The sequence below is a fragment of the Budorcas taxicolor genome, chromosome 5, assembly GCF_023091745.1.
Source record: "Budorcas taxicolor isolate Tak-1 chromosome 5, Takin1.1, whole genome shotgun sequence".
Classification (NCBI taxonomy): domain Eukaryota; kingdom Metazoa; phylum Chordata; class Mammalia; order Artiodactyla; family Bovidae; genus Budorcas; species Budorcas taxicolor.
The window spans coordinates 125,076,220-125,093,701 of NC_068914.1; the positions used below are offsets into that span (position 1 = coordinate 125,076,220).

Sequence of the window (17,482 nt, forward strand, 5' to 3'; positions counted from 1 at the left end):
TATTCACTTTAAAAGTATGCAAAAATACTAAGAATAATATCTATTCTTATTGAAGTAATGTAACCTTTGAAATCAGCAACAGAACACAGGTAAAAACCCATTTATGAGATCAACTGAAAGTCCTCTGAAACACTGGATTTTCACAATATTTTTTAAAATTAAATTCTCAAACAGAATACTCAACATAGCTAAGCAACATCAATGGGGAATAGCATTTGGAGGAACAGACTCAATCTTTAAAGAGTTTGTATAGAAAATTCCCAGATCTAGCCATAGGTACCAATACTGACAACTATCAGAGATAATTTAACAATCAGCTAAGATCTATTGGTTAAACCTGTTAAAATGTGGTCACACTATGAGATGCACAATTTGGTAAGCTTCCAAATTTTCTCACTGCCTGTCACAGGTGTGATGTACTTGCTATGAGAGTCAAAGAAAGAAAACAGAAGACACTGGAATCCAAATTATACTAAGTTCTCTATTCATGTTTCATGACAAGTCCTTTAAACAGCTACCTCAGACAAATGCAGCATGACTCACGTTTCTTCCTCTGCTAGGGCTACACACCCTGGACAGAACAGGAAAGGAGAGGTAGTGCACACCCCCATTGTACTGCAGGCTTCATGTTCTTTGTTATTTCCTTCTGTTATCGACACATTCACACCCCTCCACCTAGCCTAGCAATTAGACCATATCACAAAAATCAACACTGGCAGAATTCTCTGTAACAGTTAGTGTTTTTGTTTTGTTTTGTTTTTTTCAAAGTTTAAGGGTCTTACAAACATTCCATTTATTAATTACTCTATCTCTGGTTAGACTAAAATCATGACACAGGCACACCCAACACTAGTCTAAGTGGAGGCAGATTTCTTTACAAGATTAAAAATTAAAGTACTACATTTTCAGATCACTTGAAAATACCTAGATTTTTCATGGTGATGAGAAGGTGTGAATTTTTTTTTTCTTTTTCTGTATTGTACACCTCCACACATAAACTTTTCAGTTAATTTAATCCAGTCTTGCCAGGATCATCTTTGTATACTCCTGGATATTTTGCTTCATTTAGGATATCACAGAGAAGCAAGTACCAATATATTATCCCTATCATCAAAAATAGCAGAAAAGAAAATGTTTTCTATTTCATTGAGCTCCACACACACTTAGAAAACTTGTATGTAACATATGGCTTAAAGAAAAATTATATGGATTACCACAGTCTGAAGAAAATATACAATAAATACATTAACTTTCAAATATCTGAGGGATGACTGACAGGCCACAAATTTAAGCAAAAAACTTAATATTCATGATTTCAAAAGTCACTTTTGCTAAAGTTTCATCTTACTTACATTTAGCATAGAGTATTCTCCTCTGATATTCACAAATTTAATCACATCTTCTATTTCTTAAAAAGTACTAGATAGAAAAAACTTTGCACCAGTTTTTTTAAAAGGGCTATATTCCCAGAAAAAAATGAATTACACAAAGGAGATCAAAGAGCAAAGCCCAAGATTTTCTCAATTCTTAATAATCATGTACAATTAATTTAAAAATATTTATTAAAAATATACTTCCAAAAAGTCTAATGCATTACCTATTTATGCATAAACTTATAAGTATAATGCAGATATAGAGATTTATGAATTATCTCACAAACTGAGCTACACTTATTTTTATTTGCCCCTCCTCTATCTACAATGACTCTATGAGTTGATTACTTACACTAATTTCATTTAAAAAAATTTACTCAAAATACTTGCTTTAAATTAATGTATTTTAAGGTGGAATTGATTTCCTGTAGTAGCTACAATACATAATATTTAAAATTAAAAATATTCCTTATTTCACTTCTAGACTAAGATGAGGTAGATGCACCTCTCCCTAGGTTTCTCAGTAAGTACAGCTGAAAGGCCCGGACATTATCTTTAAAACAAATCTAAGAAGACTACAGAGAAAGACAAGAAAACAGACCACCTGGGAATCTGAGGACCCAGGAATGACACAGCAGCAAATTTTGTAAGTTTGCTTTTAGTCTCCCTCATATATTCCAAACTGGATAATGGAATGACCAGCAATGAGCACGTGCCAAGGAGCACAAACTAAACAAGCCCAAAGAAAAGCTATCCTTCTCTACCCAAAGGTTCACGAAAGGGGCAACCTAGCAGAACAGGTAACTTTTAGACAGTAAACACCCTATGAGAGTCAAACCCCTTGGGAAAAAACATGATCCCTTCTCCAGCTCTATGAGCAAAGACCAAAATGATAAGCCCAGACTTCTTCCATCACCTAGCAGTGATACAGAAATTAAACAGAATGCCTGTCTTTGAGTTCAATTTGACTATTAGACTTCCTAGTATACTTTTCTATCACTTATTTAGCCAAGGTGATAAAATACTCGCTGTTAGTTTACTCTTTTTTACACATAGTAAGAAAAGGAGAGAGGTCCTTTTTGGTACTGAATGAAAATCACCAAAAAATGTTTTCTTGGGAAGTACTGTTTCTAGTAAAAGGAAAGTATTTTAAATATTGAATATTAGTTTTAATATTGAATATTAGTTTTGAAAATTTTTAATACTGAATATCCATTTTGAAAACTGAAGTTGTTACTCTTAGCACTATTGACAGTAAAAGCAGTGGGTCAACAATTATGTTGTCACTATTGGCCTTCACTATGGAAAGCTCAAAGTGTTTTGATGTCAGGTGTTGGTCTCTCAGGTATGTTATTGTTTGCATTAACAGACTGAGAAACTGAATTTCAAAGGTATCTGTCTCACTAGCAGGCCCAGAATAAGTCACTCAATGTAGAGAAAAGAAAACACAAAGTATTCAGTATTCAGTACTGAACCTACTAATAAGCACTATAATTCTAAGTATGGGACTATAAATGTGGACATACACACTGTAATTAGCCCTTGGGGAGCACGGTGCATTATATTAATGAAGTCTTTCATTCAAGAGTATTAACTGAGCCATATTATAAGCCAGTATTGCTCCAAGCATTGGAAAGGAAAGTTCCTAATCTCATGGAGCTTACACTCTGGTAGAGGAAAACAAAAAATAAACAAATCAAAATGAAATAACAGGTGTTATGACGAGAGGGAGAAAAAAGAAATGGGGATAGGAAATGCTGACCATGTACACAGATTCTTATTTTCTACAGAATAGTCAAAGAAAGCTTCCAGAAGAAGGCAGCATTTGAGCAAGTTTCTAAAGGTAGCAAGCGTTCATGAGAGTTGTTAAGGAGTACAATTTTCAAACAGTTGAAATGTGATTCACATAAATATAAAGGAAACACATCACAGACTTAATCTACTCTTTATTAATGAATGATTTATGTTAACAGAATGAATCAGATGTTAAGACCATTGCAAAGAGCATTTCAATTGGCATACCTATAAAAAGGGCATCCCAGGTAATGCTAGTGGTAAAGAACCTGCCTGTCAACACAGGAGACATAAGAGACATGGGTTCGATGCCTAGGTGGGAAGATCCCCTGGAGGAGGGGATGGCAACCCACTCCAACATTCTTAGCTGGAGAATCCCATGGGCAGGGGAGCCTAGCAGGCTATAGTCCATAGTGTCAAAAAGAGTCAGACACAACTGAAGCAACTTAGCACACATGGATAGAAAATTTAAGACTAAGCAAGAGTCCTAGTTAGAAACAAAAATGATGAATATCCTATAAGGTAATATGAACAGTATTTTTTGAAATTCTAAAAGACCAGTATTGTTTGTACCTTTTCTGTCAAAAAAAATTGGCATGTGCCATCAATACAACTGAGACTTTTAATCAACAGTAAACAGTGAGCACTGTTTAATAGCACTGCTACATTTCTCCTAAATAATCTGTGAGTAGGTCAAGTAAGTAATGTCCTCCTGAAAGAACATACTCTTAATGCTTTCCCTTATTTTCAGGTTTTGCCCTTTTTAAAACAAAACCATGGAGATATCTGAAAGGAAGAGCATTCCAGTTGGAGAAAACGTGAATGAATCACATATTGTTTCCCTCCATGCACCACCCCAACAGGGAGGGAATGCTCTCAGTAACATAGACTCACACATTCACCTGGACCTCATTAGGAACTCAGTGTAAGTTAGCAGCTGAGGTGAGGCCAGGCAAGAGTCACTTGGGGCTGGGTGGGGGGCGGTGGGGGGGTGTTGGCAGTGAGTTGGAGAGAAGTCAGAAGATTTACACTGAAAGGAGAATGATAATTGAGGTTGGGTAATGAAGTGATTCACATTCTTAAAAACAATATTTCACCTGCTGAAACAAAGACTCATTAGGAGTGAAGAGAAAGGGTAGAAGCTAGAAGACCACTTAGAAGACTATTAAAATGATCTATCCAAATAAACAAGTAAATACACACTTTGTCAGATGTAAAAAGTGCTATGGAGAAAAATAAAGGAGAATATGGGAAGGCTGGTAGGGTATGTCAGCACTATCTAAAAGGTTTCCCTTGATAAGGTGAGACTGGCATGGAGACCAGGATGATATCAAAAAGTAAACCATGCAGAAAAGTGAGGGATGTATATTCTAGACAGCAGGATAAAGTAAAACAATTGAGGAAGAGTCAGGGAAAAGAAGGGAGAAGGGACGCAAGAAAATGAAGGGCCTTGCAAACCATTTTAAGGACTTACTTGACTTTTAGTTTGAGTGAGATGAGAAGCCACCGAAGGTTTCAGAGCGAGAAATGACATGAGCAGCTTTAACTATTAAACAGATCACACTGGCTGCCATGTAGAGAATGATCTGTAAGTGGGCAACGACAGAAGCAGAAAGATAAGTTAGAATAGAAGATACTTCAGCATTCCAAGGAAGAAATAAGGGTGGCTTAGAATAGGTTGGCAGCAGTGACCATGATGAAAAACAGTCAAAACATGGATATTGTGAAGGGAGAGCCAATAGCTAAAGGAACAGACTTGGAGTAAGTACAAAAGGTGTAAATCTGGGTTTCAGCTTTAGCAACTGGAAAGACAGAATTGCTATTTACTGAGATGGATAAGACTGCAGAAGAAACAAATTTGTTAAGGAAATGTGAGGAGAAGAAGAGACTGATTACATTTATGAAAAAGGTTAAATATATCAGTTCTTTTCAAATGTAATCACAATATGAAAAACTGCAATGTGCAATTTCCAAATTGAGAAAATCATCAGAAACAGAATATTTTAAGCCAGATTGAAACTCAAGCAACTAACCTTCACAGCTCCTCAGAGATATCTACTTTTCAAAATGGCATTTATCATTGATTTCATCAATATTAGTCAGTATTTTACATATTTAAGCAAGTATCTGATCCCTCACTCATAAAGCATTTATTGAGCACTTTCTGAAATTATATGTAACATACTTCATCAAAAGGCCTACATATTAAATTTTTAATTTGCTGTTTACCTGAAGTTCTTTGTATCTATCTTGAAAAGAAATGGCCTCTTGCTCTTTTTCTTTAAGGAAATCTTTTTCTAAGATACGATGTTTCTCCATCAATGATTCCACATCCTAAAAGAAAAAACCAAGCATAAATTGTATAATATTTATGGCAAAAAATAGACTCTGATTTTTCAATGGCACAATAGAAAATATTTGGAAAGGAAAGAACCCACAGGAAGCATGGTCTTTAAATTTCAACAATATAAAATGTATGCTTAACTCGCATTTCCAGACCAATACCAAACACTAACATTAACACTAACCTTGATATAATACTAAAAGCATTCATGCTTATTAAATAAATACATAAAAGCATTTTAGCTAACTATAAACAACATGCTACTTCAACATATGTACAGGAGGCAGGGATCAAGACCATCCCCAAGGAAAAGAAAAGCAAAAAGGTTGTCTGAGGAGGCCTTACAAATAGCTGAGAAAAGAAGTGAAGCTAAAGGCAAAGGTGAAAAGGAAAGATATATCTATTTGAATGCAGAGTTACAAAGAATATCAAGAAGAAATAAGAAAGCATTCTTCCGCAATTGATGCACAGAAACAGAGGAAAACAATAGAATGGGAAGGACTAGAGATCTCTTCAAGAAAATTAGAGATACCAAAGGAACATTTCATGCAAAGACGGGTACAATAAAGGACAGAAATGATATGGACCTAACAGAAGAAGATATTAAGAAGAGGTGGCAAGAATACACAGAAGAACTGTACAAAAAAGATCTTCATGACCCAGATAATGATGACGGTGTGATTACTCATCTAGAGCCAGACATTCTGTAATGTGAAGTCAAGTGGGCCTTAGGAAGCATCACTACAGGCAAAGCTAGCAGAGGTGACAGAATTCCAAATCCTAAAAGATGATGCTGTGAAAGTGTTGCACTCAATATGCCAGCAAATTTGGAAACTCAGCAGTGGCCACAGGACTGGAAAAAAGTCAGTATTCATTCCAATCCCAAAGAAAAGCAATGTCAAATGCTCAAACTATCAAACAATTGCACTGATGTCACACGCTAGTAAAGTAATGCTCAAAATTCTCCAAGCCAGGCTTCCACAGTACATGAACCATGAACTTCTAGATGTTCAAGCTAGATTTAGAAAAGACAGAGGAACGAGAGATCATCATCGAAAAAGCGCAAGTTCCAGAAAAACATCTACTTCTGCTTTTTTGACTATGCCAAAGCTATGACTGTGTGAAAGTGAAACTGAAAGTGAAGTTGCTCAGTCAAGTCCAACTCTTTGCGGACCACAACAAACTCTAGAAACTTCTTAAAAAGGTGGGAATACCAGACCACCTGACCTGCCTCTTGAGAAACCTGTATGCAGGTCAGGAAGCAACAGGAAGAACTGGACATGAAACAGCAGACTGGTTCCAAATCAGGAAAGGAGTACATCAAGGCTGTATATTGCCACCGTGCTTATTTAACTTATATGCAGAGTACATCATGCAAAACATTGGGCTGGATGAAGCACAAGCTGGAATCAAGATTGCCGGGAGAAATATCAATCACCTCACATATGCAGATGACACCACCCTTATGGCAGAAAGTGAAGAGGAACTAAAAAGCCTCTTGATGAAAGTGAAAGAGGAGAGTGAAAAAGTTGGCTTAAAACTCAACATTCAGAAAACTAAGATCATGGCATCTGGTCCCATCACTTCATGGCAAATAGATGGGGAAACCTTGGAAATAGTGACAGACTTTATTTTTGGGGCTCCAAGACCACCACTGATGGTGACTGCAGCCATAAAATTAAAAGACACTTGCTCCTTGGAAGAAAAGTTACAACCAACCAAGAGAGCATATTAAAAAGAAGACACATTGCTTTGCCAACAAATGTCAGTCTATTTAAAGCTATGATTTTTCCAGTAGTCATGTACAGATGTGAGAGTTGGATCATTAAGAAAGCTAAGTGGTGAAGAATTGATTCTTTTGAACTGCGGTGTTAGAGAAGACTCTTAAGAGTCCGTTGGACTACAAGGAGATCCAACCAGTCAATCCTAAAAGAAATCAGTCCTGAATATTCACTGGAATGACTGATGCTGAAGCTGAAACTCCAATACTTTGGCCACCTGATGTGAAGAACTGACTCATTGGAAAAGACTCTGATGCTGGGAAAGATTGAAGGCAGGAGGAAAAGGGGACAACAGAGGATGAGATTGTTGGATGGCATCACTGACTCAATGGACTTGAGTTTAAGTAAACTCTGGTAGTTGGCAATGGACAGGGAGGCCTGGCGTGCTGTAGTCCATGAGGTTGCAGAGTCGGACATGACTGATCCTCTGAACTGAAGTGACCTCAACACATACTTCCATAAACTTGCTCAAGTCTTTTTATAGAGACCTTTTTGTAGTAAACTGAAAAAAGAACACACACAAATAATTTACTAGAACAGCTGTATTTCTAAGTATTCTGTCAAATATTGCATGATGCGTAACTTCTCTAATGACAAATGAATAGTACAAATCTTCTAATCTACATAAAATTGCAACACTATGTGCTTCAAAATAAAGAAACCCAAAGGAAAGCATTCATTAGGAAAACAAAAAAATCTAGTGAAAGCCATTCATATCTTTAAAAGTACATATTTATGGCTAGAAATTTCTTATCAAAGGCTTTTGTAAGTGATAGACTCATCTAACCAACTTAAGCATATCACAAAGAGCATAACGGCTTTTCCACTGATGAATTTTCAGAGTTTGGGATTATATTTCCAGAATATGCAATTCAAACATTTATTTTTTAGGCAAATGTAAATATACCTTTTTAATTCTCTGTTTTTCTTCTTCAGAAACTTTGAGTTTCATCTCCAGAGTTGAAATTTTCTGCTGAAGCTGTATGTTTGATACATTGGCTCCAGGATCCTCAGAATCATCCACAAGAGCAATTGTTCCATTACTTTTCTCATCAGTTAAACCCAGTGGAAAAAGTGAGATATCCAGATGAGTGTGTGTTGATTGCTGATTCTAAACCACATTTAAAGAAAAACACACACACACACACACAAGAGAGGAAAGTTTACACTATACCAAGAAAGAAATCACCCAAAGGGCACTAGAAACCACACTGGAAATTAAGTTGTAGCAAAGGTTCTGAAATTATTTCACCCTTTAAGTAAATCAACAGAAGACCTCAAATTGTTACAACAATCTGATCTAAGAAAGAAAATTTTCTCTAAACTTAAGAGTTTAAGGGTTTTATTATTTTCCAAATAAAGCACTAAAAAACTTAAAACTTTTTTCTTATGCTGAGGGTGTATAATAAGTACAGAAAATTCTGACACTCGCAAGTTCTTGAATTTACACACACATTCAGACTTTGCTTGTCTATTACATTATAAATCAATTTGAAATTTATCAATAATCTTTAATTGGTCATCACTTTCTAATAAAGATAACAGGTGACTCAAGATTGTATATAGCACTTTGGAAATCTGGTCTAAATCCAGCATCTAGAACAAGGCCTGGATCAATAAACAGTTGAAAGAATAACCATTATGACTGCTATATTTTTGTTTTTATTCTAAAACTGAAATGAATACTCTAATACTTGAAAACATATTTTAAGTTCCCCTGAAAGAGAAATATATTTTTTTAAATATTTATTAAATTATGTATGTATTTATTTTATTTTATTTTTGGCTGCACTGGGTCTTCATTACTACATGTGGGCTTTCTCTAGTTGTAATGAATGGGGGCTACTTTCCGTTGTGATGTGCAAGCTTCTCATTGCAGTAGCTGCTCTTGTTGCAGAGCATGGCTCTGGAGATGCAGGCTTCAGAAGCTGTGGCTCCTGATCTCCAGAGCGCTTAGTAGTTGTGGTGCATGGGCTTAGTTGCTCCAAGGCATGTGGACTCTTTCCAGACTAGGGATCAAACCAGTATGCCCTGCATCAGCAGGCAGATTCTTAACCACTGGACAACAAGGGAAGCCCCAAGAAAAAGGTTTTTGTAATTATTTTCCTTTTTGAAATTCACGATTTCCAATGCAAAAGTAAGTCTATTTTAATAAATAGGATATTCAAATCATATTTTAGTAAATAAAGCTATTTGGACACCTTAAAATTATGTCACAAAACAAACATTGTTCAGTTTTTTGAATTCAAGATATTAACCTCAAAGAGTATCCACAGGAAAAAAAAAAAGGGAAATCAGGAAAACTTCAATTAAATCAGTATGCAATTTTTTAAGTAGGAAAACTTCCTATAAAAGTTTGCTTGTCTTTACCTGTGCTTTAGGAATAGTCTGACTGCCAATGCTATTATCTGCATGTGTGTTCTCTGGTGATGCAATGATGGGCTCAGAAGAGAGGCAGCCAACCGAAGGGGAAGTATGATCATGGTCCAATACAATCTCAGGAGCAGCTGGAGAAAGATGGACTCCAGATACTGAAGGAAAACAAACAAACCAAAAAAAAGTATTAGTAAAGGGAAAAAATAAAGAGCAATTAAGGGGAAGAAAGAGAGTAGAGGGAAGGAAAGGAAACAGGACACAGAAAGTAAAAGCAAAGGATAGAAAATAAAGATTCTATGATTACTTTTCAGGAATTGTTATCTAAGATCTAAAACTAGTGTTTCTAAATTTAACATGACATTTCCATGTGAGACCCAGGCAAACAAAACAATTTAATAGAATCTTAATGTTTACATACTAATACATTACCACAGGGGTCCATTTGCAACTCAGAAATTATTTAACTTTATTATTTACCTATTCAGTTACGAAAAGCACTAGAATGCCTACCAAGTGCCAGACACAGGCACTAGGCACCGAGAAGACAGCAATGAGCAGGACATGCATCCACGTATTCAGTGACTTTATGACCCAAGAGGCAAATCAGATGAATTAGTTACTACCAGAGCTAAGGGGAAAACCAATGACATTACAATAGTTAATCTACTGTCTCTGTGTTAATTTCTTCTTTTAGAACAACATAAGTTTTTTTTTTCATATTAAGGTCAATTTTAGTTTGTTTCCACAGACAAATAATGGTGAAAAGCAACTCTGTACTTAGTTTCACAACAAAACATTATTAGATTGTAATTAGAGTTCAAACACAAAGGTCACAAAAGGAAAGCCAATTCCAAACATGAAATGAGACAAAAATATTGATGACAGCAAAATAAACAGATTATTTTCAAATGTTCCTTCTAAAAATTCAAATACATTTGTATGTGTGTTTTAATGTTTAAGAAGAGAAACTAAATCACTTTTAAGAGTAATTCATTTATCCGTTTTGACTGTCTAAATTATAAAGACCTTTATTCCACATTGGCATCAGTAGCAACGTCAGCGAAGCTCTAGCATAAATTCTGGAAGGCAGCTCACAATGGCAATTGCATTTTTCCCTGAAGAAAGACATTTATAAGGTCATTAGGTATTAACAAACTAAAGACTGTATCAATTTTTTATTGGTACCATACAGGACTACTTAATTATCTTATATATGCTTTTACTGTATATCTATATTGTATTTTTCAAATACTGTGTGCCATACTGGGCAAGGTATCCTTGTTTCTCCAACAAGCATTTCACTATTTTAACTAAAACACAAAAAAAAACCCTGTAATTGTAATTCACATTTCTACTTGATATATCTTTTTCAGAAATTATTTTTTCTATCCTTCATTATTCTATATGCTAACAGATTTCCCTAAAATGTCAAAATATTCTAGCTTCTAATTTTAAATTAAAATTATACTAAAAATATTACTAACTTTTTCAAGGAATGACAATAGGTACTGAAGTATAGGAAAAAGGAATACAGCCTTATGATTAAGAGCATAAACTTTGAAATTATATTGCCAAAATAAGTACAAAACAATTGGCAAATTTACTTAACTTCCTTCAGTTTCCTCATTTGTAAAACTGACATAGAGGTGATAATGAGGTTTTAATTGACTAAAATATGTAAAGCTTTTAGCACTGTGCTGAAATTACCTTCATCATTACTTCAAAGACTGTTAAAATTTGTTGGACAAGTATGTTTACTTCCAGGTATAAAAGGTACAAAGTGTATGGACAGGTTTCCCCAGTGGCTCAGCAGCAAAATATCCGAGGAACCCGAGGCTCCTGCACCTCCGGGACTGGCAGGCAGATTCTTTACCATTACACCTCTATGGTGTCCGGAGACTGTCTGCAATCAAGAGACTTGGGTTTGATCTCTACATAGGGAAGATCCCCCAGAGAAGGAAACGGCAACTAACTCCAGTATAACTTGCCTGGAAAATCCCATGGACAGAGGAGGCTTGCAGACTACAGTTCACGGGGTTGCAAAAGTCAGACACAACTTAGCAACTAAACCACCATACCACCATGCATGTTACTCATATTTATATCGATAATGTAAGACAAAATGTCACGTTGTCATGAGTTAAATTCTCACTCTGTAACATTATATGTTCAAGTACGCCGTGTTAAGAGAAAGTGGGACAGAGGGTAGAATAAAGGAAGTAAGAGAAAGGAATGAGATAAATAAAGGAAAGGAAACGGGAGTTTGAGGGAGTAAAGTATGGAGGGCGAGGAAGCACCCTCACATTCACACTCCAATACTTACCACCACCCTCTCACACTTGCCCTTCACAACCAAATTTCCTTTTTCTTTCAAATCCTCGTCACTCCACTAGACTCATAACTTATGATATTAATTTTCCTTTCAGCTATTATTAAGTTAAATGAACATTTCTTATTTTATCCTTCTTTTACTCCAGAGCACATCACACTAATGACTTACCCTTTTCCTTGAAACTCTTCCTTTGGCACCTATAAGCCACTATAGCCTAAATTCCTAGAGGAAGGCATGGCAACCCACTCCAGTATTCTTGTCTGGAGGATCCCATGGACAGAGGAGCCTGTCAGGCTACAGAGTTGGACTTGACTGAAGTGACTTAGCACACACATGCACACACATCCTAAACTCCTTCAGTATTTTGACTTTTTTTCTTGGTTTTCAGACTCTTTTCCACTCAATCTTCATTTCACTGTTTTTTATACCCTCTAATCTTCTCAGTATTCACAATATTCTTACCAGGTTCAGAAGTTCTTATTTAAATTATCATCTATAAGCTAATGACAAATGATTCACATGTCCAACACAAACCATTCTACAGACCTCCTGATCCAGAGGCTCACCTAACCACCCGACAGTTGCATTGAGTTGTCTGGTACATGCATCACACTTACCCTTTATCTTACATAATCCTGCTTTATTCCATGTTAATAGTTTCCCAAAGAAATATTTGCCCAACACAGAAATGATACCACTAAGTGCCAATTTCATTCCAGTCACACTGTGCTACTTACTGTTCCCTGATTAAGCCACACTGTTCAGTACCTCTGTGACCTCACAATATTATTGCTTAAGTAAAAGCCACAGCTGTGGAATCAGAATGGGTTCAAATTTGAACCATAACAACTTATTGTTATGCAGCCTTGGGCAAATTACACAAACCTCTATAAGTCACAGTTTCCTCTTCTAAATGTTAAAATAATACCAACAAGCTTTTCCAGGAATCTTTTCACCTACTTCATTATCCATCCAGTCACAGTACAATTTTAATTTTCCACTGTAAAGACATTACACATTTCTAAGAAATAAAGAAAACATTACATATCTATGGTATACATTTAAAGCAGGGTTTACAAAAAACATGTAGAGCCTTGAACACTTCAATAAATTTTAAAATGAATTAAATATCTATATCATAAACTAAAATAGAAACAACACAGAAAACTTTAAAAGCATGTAAAAAATAATAAAGACAATGCAGATGTCAAAGGTTAAAAAAGCAGATCAAATTAAACAAAATCCTGACATTCTAACAAAATTAAGAGAACAGTAATTAACTTATTAACTTACAAAAGGAGAAAAGTACAAATATAAAAATTAAGTAACAAAGGTAACATAATAATTAAAACGGAAGAGTTTTTCTTTTTTTTAATGCTAAAATCCTCTAAGACTTCTAGGTAAATAAATTTGAAAAATCTTGATATAATGGGAAAGTCTCCATAGAAATATAGTCTATAAAACATGACTGGATTAAATAATTTAAAAACATATATTTCCTTGGGGAAAAAATAAAATTATAAGCCAACTACCTTATAGATGAGGGCTTCCCTGCTGGCTCAGACTAGTAAAACTCCGCCTACAATGTAGGAGACCTGGGTTCGATCCCTAGGTTGGGAAGATACCCTGAAGGACAGCATATCAACACACTCCAGTATTCTAGCCTAGAGAAATCATCCCATGGATGGAGAAGCCTGGTGGGCTACAGTCAGTGGGATCGAAAAGAGCTGGACATGACTGAGTGACTAAGCACATTCTATAAAGTATTTCAAGAGAATTTCTAACAAAAATTCAAAACTAGAATTATCCCAATACTCTAAAATTATTACAGAGCATTGAAAATGAAGGAAAACTTCACTAGAGTTACATAATATTAACATAACATTGATAGCCAAGCCTGATAATAAAAATAATAATAACCAGAACAACAAAGATTTTGGAGTATTTACCTAAAAATAACTAGGTATAAGTTTTAAATAAAAAATTACTAAACATAATCTAATACCATATTGAGAAAATGATATGCAATGAATGAGTTTGATTTCTTCAGGAATGCAAGGTTAGAGAATTCATTAATATAACACTCTATATTAATAGACTTATGGAGAAAAACAGCAACATTAACACTGGAAAAAAAAAGACACTGTACAAATAAAAATCAATGCATCATTTCTTATGGTAAAACATACAGACGTGAGTACTAAGGTAATCATGGTAATTAATGGAAAAAACCTATAGGTATTTCTTCCAAGATCAGGAATAAGACAAGGATGCCTACTATCTCAATACCACTTAATAATGCACGAAAGCAATGCAATTAGACAAGAGAAACTGAATAGAAGCATAAAAATAAGAAATGGAGGAAAACTACCTCAGTTCAGTTCAGTTCAGTCACTCAATCGTGTCCGACTCTTGGCGACCCAATGAATTGCAGCACGCCAGGCCTCCCTGTCCATCACCAACTCCCGGAATTCACTCAGACTCGCATCCATCAAGTCAGTGATGCCACTCAGCCAGCTCATCCTGTCGTCCCCTTTTCCTCCTGTCCCCAATCCCTCACAGCATCAGAGTCTTTTCCAAAGAGTCAACTCTTCGCATGAGGTGGCCAAAGTACTGGAGTTTCAGCTTTAGCAAAATTTCTTCCAAAGAAATCCCTGGGCTGATCTCCTTCAGACTGGACTGGTTGGATCTCCTTGCAGTCCAATGGAATCTCAAGAGTCTTCTCCAAAACCACAGTTCAAAAGCTTCAATTCTTCAGCGCTCAGCTTTCTTCACAGTCCAACTCTCACATCGATACGTGACCACAGGAAAATCCATAGCCTTGACTAGATGGACGTTAGTCGACAAAGTAATGTCTTTGTTTTTGAATATGCTATCTAGGTTGGTCATAACTATTCTTCCAAGGAGTAAGCGTGTTTTAATATCATGGCTGCAGTCACTATCTTCAGTGATTTTGGAGCCCCAAAAAATAAAGTCTGACACTGTTTCTACGGTTTTCCCATCTATTTCCCATGAAGTGATAGAACCGGATATCATGATCTTCGTTTTCTGAATGTTGAGCTTTAAGTCAACTTTTTCACTCTCCACTTTCATCAAGAGGCTTTTTAGTTCCTCTTCACTTTCTGCCATAAGGGTGGTGTCATCTGCATATCTGAGGTGATTGATATTTCTCCCGGCAATCTTGATTCCACCTTGTGTTTCTTCCAGCCCAGCGTTTCTCATGATATATTCTGCATATAAGTTAAATAAGCAGAGTGACAATATACAGCCTTGACATACTCCTTTTCCTATTTAAAACCAGTCTGTTGTTCCATGTCCAGTTCTAACTGTTACTTCCTGACCTGCATACAGATTTCTCAACAGGCAGGTCAGGTGGTCTGGTATTCCCATCTCTTTCAGAATTTTCCACAGTTTATTGTGATCCACACAGTCAAAGGCTTTGGCATAGTCAATAAAGCAGAAATAGATGTTTTGCTGGAACTCTCTTGCTTTTTCCATGATCCAGCGGATGTTGGCAATTTGATCTCTGGTTCCTCTGCCTTTTCTAAAACCAGCCTGAACATCTGGAAGTTCACGGTTCACGTATTGCTGAAGCCTGGCTTGGAGAATTTTGAGCATTACTTTACTAGCATGTGAGATGAGTCCAACTCTGCGGTAGTTTGAGCATTCTTTGGCATTTCCTTTCTTTGGGATTGGAATGAAAACTGACTTTTTACAGTCCTGTGGCCACTGCTGAGTTTTCCAAATTTGCTGACATATTGAGTGCAACACTTTCACAGCATCATCTTTCAGGATTTGAAATAGCTCAATAGGAATTCCATCACCTCCACTAGCTTTGTTCGTAGTGATACTTTCTAAGGCCCACTTGACTTCACATTCCAGGATGTCTGGCTCTAGGTGAGTGATCACACCATCGTGATTATCCGGGTCTTGAAGATCTTTTTTGTACTGTTCTTCTGTGTATTCTTGCCACCTCTTCTTAATATCTTCTGCTTCTGTTAGGTCCCTACCATTTCTGTCCTTCATCGAGCCCATCTTTGCATGAAGTGTTCCCTTGGTATCTCTAATTTTCTTGAAGAGATCTCTAGTCTTTCCCATTCTGTTCCTTTCCTCTATTTCTTTGCACTGATCGCTGAAGAAATCTTTCTTATCTCTTCTTGCTATTCTTTGCAACTCTACATTCAGATGCTTATATCTTTCCTTTTCTCCTTTGCTTTTCACTTCTCTTCTTTTCACACCTATTTGTAAGTCCTCCTCAGACAGCCATTTTGCTTTTTGGCATTTCTTTTCCATGGGGATGGTCTTGATCCCTGTCTCCTGTACAATGTCACGAACCTCAGTCCATAGTTCATCAGGCACTCTATCTATCAGATCTAGGCCCTTAAATCTATTGTCACCTCCACTATATAATCATAAGGGATTTGATTTAGGTCAAACCTGAATGGTCTAGTGGTTTTCCCTACTTTCTTCAATTTCAGTCTGAATTTGGTAATAAGGAGTTCATGATCTGAGCCACAGTCAGCTCCTGGTCTTGTTTTTGTTGACTGTATAGAGCTTCTCCATCTTTGGCTGCAAAGAATATAATCAATCTGATTTCGGTGTTGACCATCTGGTGATGTCCATGTGTAGAGTCTTCTCTTGTGTTTTTGGAAGAGGGTGTTTGCTATGACCAGTGCATTTTCTTGGCAAAACTCTATTAGTCTTTGCCCTGCTTCATTCTGCATTCCAAGGCCAAAATTGCCTGTTACTCCAGGTGTTTCTTGACTTCCTACTTTTGCATTCCAGTCCCCTATAATGAAAAGGACACCTTTGGGGGGTGTTATTTCTAAAAGGTCTTGTCGGTCTTCATAGAACCATTCAAGTTGAGCTTCTTTAGCATTACTGGTTGGGGCATAGACTTGGATTACTGTGATATTGAATGGTTTGCCTTGAAAACGAACAGAGATCATTCTGTCGTTTTGAGATTCCATCCAAGTACTGCATTTCAGACTTTTCTGTTGACCATGATGGCTACTCCATTTCTTCTGAGGGATTCCTGCCCACAGTAATAGATATAATGGTCATCTGAGTTAAATTCACATATTCCAGTCCATTTTAGTTCACTGATTCCTAGAATGTCAACATTCACTCTTGCCATCTCTTGTTTGACCACTTCCAGTTTGCCTTGATTCATGGACCTGACATTCCAGGTTCCTAGGCAGTATTGCTCTTTACAGCATCAGACCTTGCTTCTATCACCAGTCACATCCACAGCTGGGTATTGTTTTTGCTTTGGCTCCATCCCTTCATTCTTTCTCGAGTTATTTCTCCACTGATCTCCAGTAGCATATTGGGCACCTACTGACCTGGGGAGTTCCTCTTTCAGTATCCTATCATTTTGCCTTTTCATACTGTTCATGGGGTTCTCAAGGCAAGAATACTGAAGTGGTTTGCCATTCCCTTCTCCAGTGGATCACATTCTGTCAGACCTCTCCACCATGAC

General features: G+C 36.5%; 1 protein-coding gene across 1 annotated transcript in view; it reads right to left on the minus strand.

The window, feature by feature from the left end:
* CCDC91 (coiled-coil domain containing 91) overlaps window positions 1-17,482 on the minus strand; it is a 416,515-nt gene that overhangs the window by 254,902 nt on the left and 144,131 nt on the right. Inside the window, exons 4-6 of the mRNA XM_052640421.1 lie at window positions 9,663-9,823; window positions 8,200-8,403; window positions 5,397-5,501 (exon numbers count right to left, since the gene is read on the minus strand). Coding sequence (XP_052496381.1) covers window positions 5,397-5,501; window positions 8,200-8,403; window positions 9,663-9,823 — 470 coding nt within the window. The remainder of the gene's footprint in view (window positions 1-5,396; window positions 5,502-8,199; window positions 8,404-9,662; window positions 9,824-17,482) is intronic.